This window comes from Charadrius vociferus, unplaced genomic scaffold (assembly GCF_000708025.1).
Source record: "Charadrius vociferus isolate BGI_N301 unplaced genomic scaffold, ASM70802v2 scaffold409, whole genome shotgun sequence".
In the NCBI taxonomy this organism is placed as follows: Eukaryota; Metazoa; Chordata; class Aves; order Charadriiformes; family Charadriidae; genus Charadrius; species Charadrius vociferus.
Window position 1 is genome coordinate 1,633,939 of NW_009650082.1, and position 11,246 is coordinate 1,645,184.

The 11,246-nt window shown below is 48.5% G+C and overlaps 1 protein-coding gene across 1 annotated transcript in view; it reads right to left on the reverse strand.

Moving 5' to 3' along the window:
- Positions 1-11,038, reverse strand: part of AHCY (adenosylhomocysteinase) — a 29,163-nt gene extending 18,125 nt beyond the window's left edge. Inside the window, exons 1-4 of the mRNA XM_009892099.1 lie at positions 10,971-11,038; positions 8,976-9,166; positions 6,023-6,098; positions 3,997-4,149 (exon numbers count right to left, since the gene is read on the reverse strand). Of these exons, the coding sequence (XP_009890401.1) occupies positions 3,997-4,149; positions 6,023-6,098; positions 8,976-9,166; positions 10,971-10,998 (448 nt within the window). The 5' untranslated portion in view covers positions 10,999-11,038. The remainder of the gene's footprint in view (positions 1-3,996; positions 4,150-6,022; positions 6,099-8,975; positions 9,167-10,970) is intronic.
- Between the last annotated feature and the right edge of the window lie 208 nt (positions 11,039-11,246).

An 11,246-nucleotide genomic window follows, 5' to 3' on the forward strand; every position in this document is an offset into this window, starting at 1 on the left:
TCCAACCTGGCCTTGAACACCTCCAGGGATGGGGCAGCCACAGCTTCTCGGGGCAACCTGCCCCAGGGGATCACCGCCCACACAGGGAAACATTTCTTCCTGATATCTAATCTAAAAATCTCCCTCTTGCAGACATCTAATCTAGTTCTCCCTCTTTCAGTTTAAAATCTCCCTCTTTCAGTTTAAAACCATCACAACTTCGTTTTAAGTCTGAGTGCAATTCAAAGCTGTTTTCAAACCAGAATTTGTACCAAAGTCTCAATGGAGTCTCAGACAGAGCCATCAGACCTCCCCTTCACCTCCCAGACCACCAGGGAAGCACTGTGGCACACAAAGGAAACAAGACCAACACTAGAAGGAAATAGAGCTTGATTAGGCCAATTTACCATAGAATCATTATGGCTGGAAAAGACCTTTAAGATCATCAAGTCCAACCGTTATCTAACTCTTCTGGGCCCACTTCTAAACCATGTCCCTGAGCACCATATCTAGACAGCTTTTAAATACACTCAAGGATGGCGATTCAACCACTTCCCTGGGCAGCCTGTGCCAGTCTTTGATAACCCTTTCAGTGTAGAAGTTTTTCCTAATGTCTAACCTAAACCTCCCCTGGCACAACTTGAGGCTGTTTCCTCTTCTCACAAGTTACAACCGATAGGACAAGACACCAACACATACCTCTCCACACCCTCCTTTCAGGTAGATGTAAAGAGCAATAAGGTCTCCCCTCAGCCTCCTTTTCTTCAGACTAAACAACCACAAGTCCCCCCAGCCACTCCTCATAAGACTTATTCTCCAGATCCTGCACCAGGGTCTGTACCCACAGAGGTCCATCTCATCACAGACCTCACACAGAGCCTTTGGGAACCACACTCCCCACATGGTTCCCTCCTGAGAGAACAAGTTCAGGCTTTAGCATATTTAGGGCTTGCCTGGAGGGAACAGCCAGTTAAAAGAACATCACCTGGTGCACAGTGAAACAGCATCTGCACCAAGTCTCCCAAAAGTACCAATTTTCTAGCACAAAAGCCCAGATCAAGTACAACCATGCCCTTGTGAAGGAAATCCATAGGGGGTCATAGCAGAAGCCTCCAGTTCACACCTGCCCTCCCTCTTCTGGTCTATCTAGGAACCAGGCAACACGCTCATCATCCTTCAAAAGCTCTCCAGGCTGAGATTTCTAAGCTTAACAGGTTGTCTTTAAAACTGCACTAAGCCAACCTCACATCACATACGCCAGCAGCTTCCCTTCCCTGAAGACCACCCACCTGCTGCCCCCAGGTGATGTTTATAGCTGCCCTAAACCACCCTGCAACCCCACAAAAAGAAGTGCTGCCCACACCACTCAATTTCAATGCCTGAGTGACTTAAGCGACTGGAGAACAACGAAGGGCCTACAGCAAGGAAAAGGCCGAATTAAGTTGAAAAAAGCCTTGCTAAACACTCCAACCTGCTTTGCTTCCCTCAATTTCTTACCTTATTAATGAGTCGGCATCAATGGATCACAAATGATCCAATCGTCTCCATCCTTTCCCAACAGTAGTCTTCTGCACAGATGCCAGAGACCCCCCCCTTGCCTGAGTTCAGATTACTATCTCCTTCTCAGCTGCTCGCTGAGCACTTCCACACAGCTACTTAACACATCTCTTACCTGAAGTGGATTAGAATGAGTCCTGCTTTCAATGGTTAGCTGCACAACAGGACTGAATCACAGAATTGTAGAATCATAGACTAGTTTGGGTTGGAAAGGACCTTTAAAGGTCACCTAGTCCGATCTCCCCTACAATGAACTAACTTCTACTTAAATTAGAAGCAGCTGAAGCATGGAAGACAGATAGTTCCCTTTGAAATTAGCCCAGAAAACTTGTCCAGCCTTTAAATGGCAAATGGCACTTTCAGATGCTGCATGCTGAAATGTCTCCTGTGCTCATGAACCAGTCTTTCCACACACAGTGCACACTCTGCTATGTTACTCTTGTCCTACCTCTCCCCCCAAAGAGGTCAAATATCACCACAAGCCCTGAGGATCTATTAGCCTTTGTTACCTTCAAGACACACACCAAAAAAAAGGATGCTACACAGCTTCATTTAAGTAGTCTTTGCAGCAAAGCACTAAGCTCAGAGCTCAGTTAAATGAGATTAAGACTCTACTCAGTGGGTCCCATTCTGGAAGCTTTGCCATTTGCAAGGAGCAATGGACTCCAAGGTAAAAACAGGTCAAGTTCTGTCACCCTCCACAGAGATCAGTCTTAATTAGCTTCCTGACCTGCTGCAAGGAGGCTTTTCAACTATGGTCAGTGCAGATAGCACACACATTTTTGCAAGGGAAGTGTTGACATCCTGCCCAGACTCTTCAAAAACCCAGTGGAAGCACCACTCCTATGAACTTCAGTAGCAACTCCAGGCAGCAGGGATGCATTTTATCAATGGATACCAAGACAGGAGACAGTTCAATAGCCGTTGCCCTACTGCACTGTACTACACTGGTCCCTTCTACACCAGGAGCACAAGACAGGTAAGAGGGAGCAGAGGGCTGGAGGGGAGAAAGAAGACGACAAAAGGAGGGCTGGAAGTGTGAGAGGAGCTCAGCACAAGGACCCCAGGAGCAGGGACCCCAACCGAGGCACTGCGCATGCATGGTCAGGAAACAACCCTGCAAAACAGAGTATGAACATAGAAAATGCATTTTTTGGCCTTTGGCAATGCCAGGAAGACAAGGAGGCATGATCAATTGTGGTACTCCTTGGCATCAAATGGCAGGAAAGCAAGAGGTCATGAGCATCAGACAGAGGCAATCTAGGAAGAAAGAGACCTTTGAGGGGATCCCAGCATGGCTGAGCAGACACCAATGAAAACCACTCATTACAGTTAAATAACACAAAGATGTTGACTGTTGGATTACTAATGGTATCAGGTTGAGGATGAAGGAGAAAGTGAGGCCTGTCACACAGAATAAGTTTCCTCTCTTCCTTGTGCCCCTACCCACATGAGCACATGGTCGGAGAGCAGCCCCAGACTCCTCCCCTCACACAGCCCTATCCATGCCCTGCCACCTGCAGGTTTTTTGCACAGCTTTAAGAGGAAGCTATGGGGAAGAGTCAGAGGAGAGCTGATCCAGCAGGCTTTTACAGCAACCTCACCTCTAGGGACCAAGAATGAACATCAGGATGCCCCACTGTATCAGTTTAGTTTCCACCCCATATCACCATCCAATTTTCTTCACATCCCAGATCAAGCATGCCCATTAGCAACACTGGGAACCTGCAGTGTGCAGCAGCACAGATGATGGATGCTGGCAAAGGTAAGGAGGATGTGTCATGCCTGCCAGTCACAGATCAGCCTGCTACTGCAGGTCATGCCAAATTCCCTTCAAATAAATCTTTTTACATAAACATGTTCTAGCAACACCACACTGATCCATTTTCAGTTTTACTAACTTACACTGAAGGTAGTAAGTCAACAAAGCAAGAGTCCCAACCCTGACTCCATCAGCATCTTCGCTGACATAAACTGGATGAGTTAATGCCTTGTAGTTTATATAAGGTAGAAAACTGTTCCCTTTCCAAGAAAGGCTACAGGTTGTCATGACTTCATCCAGAGGTGCACTAAGAGGATGTGGAAGAAAAAGCATGAATGTTAAAAATATTAATTGCAAGCCGACATTAAACAATTCTCAAACATAGCCCATTTCCATGAAACTTTTGGCAGTCAGCAGTACCACTGGTCATTCTCAGGTAATGGGCGCTGTGAAGAACAGCCAGAAGGACATGTCACTGTAGCTTATATACTACAGAGCAGAGATAGAAACAGCTCCTGCAGGTAAGAGATTCTGGTCTTGGACTGCAAGCAGTTTCATAGACTCATTCACAGCCTGTTTGCACATGCCTGTCCCTCTTCCCCCACCCCTTTTACAGAAGCAGGGAATTCCCGCAGAAACAGACTGCCTAAACAGCCTCCCAGGCAGAACTGTGCCTGACAAAACCAAATACAAGTCACCTTTCAAGAGCTGTGGGTATTTGGTATGAACCAAGTTGGTAAGATCTCCACCATCATCCAAAATCATGTTGAGGGGCTGCCCATCCTTGAAGTACAGGGTCTGCTCGATGCACCACAAGTATTCCTCATCCGTCTCCCCTTTCCAGGCAAACACTGCAGGGGAACAAACACACACAATTAGGCAGTTTCTTAGTCAGCATGTAGTAAAGCAGCCAAAGGAAGATTTCATCAGCAGCTCTCAGTAGCAGAGCCAACAGACAGATGATTATCTGTGCCTGCAAGCCAGAAAAGACATCTGCATCGAAAAAAAGATCTCAGAATGAGCAGAAGTGAAACCACTTTCCCTTCTGTTCCAGTCCACGAAACTGGTCAAAATTTTGAGACATCACTGCTTTCCTTATTTTCCTTCCCTGTTAAGAGAGAAGGCAAAGCAAACTAAAGCAGACTCACATGCCCAACACCACACTTGCTCCCCGATACACCCTACGTTACCAGGAATTAGAAATAGCCACTGGATATATTGATACAGACAAATGAAAACACAACTCTAGCATTTTCTAGCACAGCAGAAAAGAGGGACTAGGCTTTGGCACGAGTTAAGCACCAGACAACAAACCCTTCAGCAACTCTGAGTTTAAATTCTAGTCTCTAGCACAGTGCTAAAATCCAAGCTGCCATGCCTTGTCTGCTCTTATTAGGGCATGTTTCTATATCTGTACATCTACCACCAGCAACATGCTATAACCACTAGCAGTATTTTTGCCTTTCCAGGCATTTCTACTGGCTTCATGCTGTACTTGAGCCCCAGTGGTACTCAGTCATTCAAACATGTATTAGGCACATGATTTACATACCCTAACATTTGGCTAAATTGTAATGTGTTCACTGTTTACACAGAAAATTAACTCTTGAGCCACAAAGAGCCAATCATGCAATCTCCCCTTCTGAAGAAGCGTGCATCAGTATCTCATGCTGTATCCAAAGGATCAGCATTCCTCCAAGGTCTCATAAATTCAGTATGTGAAATGCATTAACAAAAAGAGCAAGTTCCACAAAATGAGGATGCCAAGGGCAGAGGTCAAAAACTTAAACAGTCCACCTGTAAACTGCTCTTCAGTTGAGTTTTGGCTGTTGAGAGCAGTGGGGAAGGCAATATCCTAACATTAGACCTCGAGAGTGCTGCCTGGTCCTTTGACATCACGTGCCAGGGACAGGCAGAGGAGGTGATGCCTGCAGCCAGTAGAGTCAAAGGAGCTGATGAAGGGACCACTTTCTTCTGTTACCTTAGAATGGACCACAGCTGCAGAATGACTTGTGGCAATAGCTAATTATAACAGAAATACAAGACACCTCCCAAAGCAAAGAAACAGGCTGCCAGAAATCAGAATTTAGGCAACATCTGGGTTCAGGCCATGCAGTTCCCTGCACAGAGCCATGAGGACTGTATGTTCTTAAGCCAAGTAACACAGCAAACAGCTTAATGTATTCATACTGTATTCATACCATTCTTCATTGGAAGGTGACAGTAACTAAACAGCAGCATCCTGATAAACCACTTCAGGGATATTAGGCAGCAACACAGCTGGCCTAGCTTTAGCCTGAAAATATCTTGAGTATTGACCCTGTCACTGTAACAGGGCACGCAACAGTTAACATCCCTTCCCCAACCCCCATTTAGCACCAAGCTTGCTGGAAAGCACCAAACAGCTCCATCTATGCACACCTACACACCAATCCATTTAATTACCCAGACCATTCAGTCATCTTAATGACCAGGCTTAAAGCTGGTAACTTACAGCCAGGCTCTTTCATAGCCTAACACCAGCCATTGTCAGGAGTGCTGCACACAGTCTCATGCAACACACCTTGAATCAAATGTCCTGTTTCGTAACAATCACTGCTTCTGATGGGCAATCTCTATCCCGAAGCTTGTTCAGAAGAGCTTGATTTGCACACAGTTTGATTTAGCTCGAGCAGGCAGCTCACCCCAACTCATCAGAGCCAAATTAAAACACGGAAAACTTACCAGGAATACCAGCTTTTGCAATAGCAGCTGCAGCATGGTCCTGAGTTGAGAAAATGTTGCAGCTTGACCATTGTACCTGGAAAACAACCCAAGTTTTGTTTGCTGAACAAAGTTCTGAGATATCAGGCATTCTCTTCCAGACATAGAAGTTAAAAAGGGAGCAAGAGCAGAAAGGTGTATTAGTGCAGATTCCTGCCTTTCTCTTTGCAGTAGCTCTGCAAAGTTAAGGTGAAAACTAAGTATCTGACTAGGCCAGGGAAAATAATGTCAGTTTGAGAGAGAATGTAAAGGAGCTTTAGCTGTGCCACATATTCAGCCATCTCCTTACTGACGAGAGCTTCTGCCAGACAGCCAGAGCGTACATTCAGCTATAGATCTTCAGGAAGTGCACAGTAGGGTGGGTTTAGAATGTTTTGGTCAAAGTTGAGATTTTCAGAACAGCCACATAGCAAGTGTCCACTGAGGAATATGGACATGAAGCAACACACCTGCTGGCACTCAGAAGAGTCAGAAATGCAGCTGAAATGCTACACTTGATCAACAGGCATCCTCCAAGATTATGCTCACCCAACTCCCACTCTGTGCTCCAGCCATGGAAGCTTTTCCAGCTGAGCTAAGCATTTTCCACACAGATTTCATAGCTAGGCTCAGGCACCTAGAAAAGCAACAGCATGTTGCTGAGTTGCATTGAAAAGCATCTGCATACCTACTTCAGCTCCCCAGCGGGCACAGAAACCACCACATCCCAGCACCACACAGGAGTTCTCCCTCTGCTCCCTGCAGGGCTGACTGGCAGATATTTGCACACTTATTTGTAAGAGACCTTGAGGAGGGAGGGCAATAAGGCATAATCCTTCAGCCTGTTTGCAGATACTCATCCCACTTTACCTAGAATTGACACTTCAAAGTAAGGGCTGCAGTGGGACGCACCTCATCTGAGCCTACACAGCCAACACTTGTCAGTGAAAACACACCTGGAAGGAGCACAGGAAAAATGAATTCATGACCTTAAGCACTGTATCTCCTCACCTGGGTTTTTCTAAGCTCCCTCCATATCAGTACAGACGACATCAGGAAGTGTCATGAAATTCAAAGTATACAGAGTATCTATACATTGTTTATACTCCAAGCACCTGATACAAGACAAGTCATTTCAGCTCTGCATCCTCAGATCTGTAACACCAGCTTGTGTAAAGGCATAGACCCTAGAATAACTGGCATATCTGATGGGCTCAGAGCCTAATATTTACATCACTAGTTATGAACAGGATGCATTTTTATTACAATTTTATAATTTATAATCTGAGGCACAGAGTATTTATTCTACCTTTGTTAACCCAGACAAAAAATGGGATACCAAGATTACTATGCAGCAGCGAGCTACATCCTCATTGCACAGGGTATGGTTTCATCAGAGTTTCACTCCTCCCTCCCAGGCACCAAAGTTCCAGCAGAGCACATGAACCAGGGCTGAATCCAAACTCAAGTCAAAGTCTAAACTAACATGCAGGTAATCAGGACAAGGAAGGAGCTAACACAACAGCATACATCTTAAAGGCACAACCATAACTTATGCTTGGAGGAACCAAATCTCTGCAGGTACCCCCCTGAATGACTTAGATGAATCCCATACAACACTGATTTCAGGTTGTGCAGCTTGGCAGTGTTTAAGTAAGCACACAGTTACTGCCTAGGCCAGCCATACTGGGATACAGCAACCAACAGAAGTAGCAAGAGCTTCCCAGATTTCAGTGGCTACTGCTGTCTTTTAAATCCTGTGAAGGGACAAGAGTTTCATACACAGAGTAGCTGGAGTAAAGCCAGGACTGTACCTCCACATCAAAGCTCCCCTTCAGCACTTCACCATTTGCAACCATGGAACAGCTCTGAACAGGCTGAAGAAGACCTGCACAACACCACATACGTTGCCCAGGCTGACCTGGTGAGCTGTCTAGACCTGTTCCACTTTTTGAGCAAATTCCTTAGCTGCTACAGAAGAGAGTGAGAGCTTCCCCTTCTCCATGTGCCTTTTCACCAGCATGACACCGCTCAACTTTTTTGACCATTCCCAGGGAGGGATCCCATATAGGGCACCTCTGGGCAGCCCGAGCTCAGGCAGCTAAACTTCAGGAAGAAGGAATTTCAGATCACATACGCACTTAACATAATCCATCATCAAGTTCCAGTCAGCTCCCTGCTCAGCACGCAAGCTATGTGGATTGTGCTCAGATGCCTGCCTCTCCTCATGCCCTGTACAGCAAACACTCAGCCACGATGTTTGGACTTCATTCAGCAAGCCAGGCAAGGGACACAACGCAGTAAATGGCTTCTAAGTATCTCAGTCTTTAATATGGACCAGTCTATAATAACTGGTCCATAGTCACAGAACAAATTCAAATTCAAGACCCAGCCCTCAGTCACTGAACCACACTGCCTCCCTGTTGTTTTCCTGCACAGCTCAAGGGCCAGCATGAGCTCTCAGAAAGCTTCATTAGTTTTTGCTGACTTTACCAGGGCACAGTGCGGTTCTTAATACAGGCTAATCTGTGCTGGAGGCAGTCACTAGAGCTTCAGCATTAACAGCAACACTACTGCATGCCCAAGCACAACAAAATTGCGTGGGAGCAGCTTTGGGCACCACTGCTCAGGGTGCTGTACACACAGCTGAGAGAGCTGCTGAAGGCAGCGACCCAGCCCAAAATAGGCACTCGTGAAGATGCAGCTTGTCCAGAGGGAAGACACATCCCACATCCCGGAGGTGCATGCAGTACAGGTGACAAGCTTTGGCTTAAGGAGAGAAGGCATAATTCATCCACCCGGAGACTGCAGCACAGTCTCTCCAAGAAGTACAGACATTTGCCAGGATCCCCTAAGGTAGTTGTGTAAGCAACAGCAGTGCCCCAGGCAGAGCATTACCTAAGAGCACACTGAAGGAGAAACTCAGACACTTTACCTCAGCTCCCAGCGCTATAAGGGTCTCTATGAGAACTGCTGTCTGCACAGTCATGTGAAGACAACCAGCAACGCGTGCACCTTTCAGTGGCTTTGATGCAGCATACATCTCCCGCATCTTCATCAACCCTGGCATCTCATTCTCCGCAATCTCAATGGCCTTGCGACCCCAGTCTGCAAGGCTGATGTCAGCTGCAAGGGAAGGAGGACAGGTGTCAGAGTTTAAATAGCTGAGACCTTGGTATCTGTTCACACACTTCTGGATAGGCATCAGCTGCAACAGCTGAACTGAATACCCAACAACAGCTGGGAGACAGAGCTGGGAGAAAAAGGGACCCTATTCCAGTTACTCCCTGCTTTTTTACTATGGTGCACAGGCTTTTAAACAAGTTTAACCCAAACCTCACAGCCCTTCTGAAAAAAGTGTGCTCTTGTATGAGCATATTAATCAACTGTGACCTAGTCTGCAGATATCCTGAGGCCTGTTAATTCAGTAAGCCCCAACCTTAAGCACTCCTCCTTACAGATACTGCCCAAGGGTCTGACACTTCCTGCAGAGATTTACTTCCACAGTACTAAGACTTGCAAGGGGAGAGGGGCTGCCTGTACAGCAATAGCTTCCTCACCTGAGAACGCACACGGACTGCTCCCTGCCAAGGGCATCAGGAGCTGAGCCCAGCATAGCTCCCCCTCTTTGGAGCTAAGCTGCAGGGTTCCTACCCCCTTGGATCCACAGACTATTCTCAAGGCACCATAATTGCCTGAGTTACAAGTCTGCTTCTGCCTTTGTAAAAAGGACCTACAATAGAAAAGTTCAGCAAGAACTGAACAAGAGAGACTTCTGACAGGCTAACTCGGGGTAGGAAATACTGCCATTACCATGGATGTTTAACTCCAGCCTTAAAAAGACAAGGGTCAAACAGGTAATTCTGAGGTGCACCACGGGCCAACACCAAGTATCCCTCTTACTAAGTTGTTAGCTCTTTCAGAGGAAGCTTCAGATGGTTACCAGTTCACTTAAGAACAGTCAGACACTTTTCTTCCACCCACCTCATGAACACTGGCTGTTAAACTGGCACCCGGGAGCAGTAGGACCTCCAAGTCAGACCGCTGTGTTTCATACAGACAAGCTAATTGCATTTCGTTCCAGAATGAAGCCTAGGCACCACTACTGCCTGTGCTCTAGGTGACAGGGTGCAGGCTTTACACCAACAAGGGACTGAAAAAAGCCTAGGCAATGGAAGGACCACGGAAACAACTATATCAAGGTGGGGGGTCTTGAACCTTACTCCTCTTAAGAGCTTGGTAGTTCTACCAAGGCTGCTTAAAATTATATCCTGTAGTATTTCAGGTTCACAGCCTCCAAGGCAAATTATGAATCTGACCCTTAGAGACTAACGTTCTCTTTGAACTCAGCCTTCAGAGAACCCACAACGCTATAAAAATCAGGGTTTTTTTTCGTGGCGTTTCAGGTCTACAAAAACGCCCGCCAAAAATCTTTAGGGAAAGGCGCAGCACAGGTGGCAGCCTGGAAGCCTCCTCGAGGCGGGGGGGACAGCCTGTCCCCAGCGGGGGGTCCCTGCAGGGCGGCCGTGCCCGCCCGGGCTGCGGGCTCCGGACCGGGGGAGCGGCACCACGGCGGCCGCAACCCCCCCCGCTCCCGCCGAAAGCCACGGCGGCCTCACAGACCCGCTGCGACCCCCAGGGGCGGCCGCCTTCGTCCTCCGCGGGTGTCTCAGCAAACGCGGCCCTTCCCCAAGCCCAAGGGGAGGGGGGGGATCAGGCTACGGTTCCCCCTGCCCGCGCTCCCCGCGGCGGAACGGCGAACAGGCAGCTGCCATCTTCCCCCCCTTCCTCGCCTCTCCGCCGCCGCATCCAGTCGCGGCTCCCCCAGCCCGGCCGCGGCCCGAGCCAGGCGCACCGCCCTCGCCTCCCGCCGGCGGGGGAGCCGCCAGAGCCCCGCAGAAGGCGGGCCGGGCCCGGGGCGCGCACTCACCCACTTTGTACGGCAGCCTGTCCGACATGCTGGCGAGGCGCTGGCAGCAGCGACCGACAGAGGAGGAGGCAGCGGCGGGGCTGAACGCGCTTTAACTAGAGGCGGTGCCACCGCCTGCGTGGGGCGGGACGGGGCGGGACGGGGCGGTGCTGCGGCCCGGCCGCTGGCGGCGTGAGGGGGGCCTGGCGGGCACTGGCGCTGCCGCTGCCGCCGCCGCCTGCTCCTCCTCCTCCTCTCCGGCCGCTGCTGGGGTCGTGGGGCCGGGTCGGCCGCGGA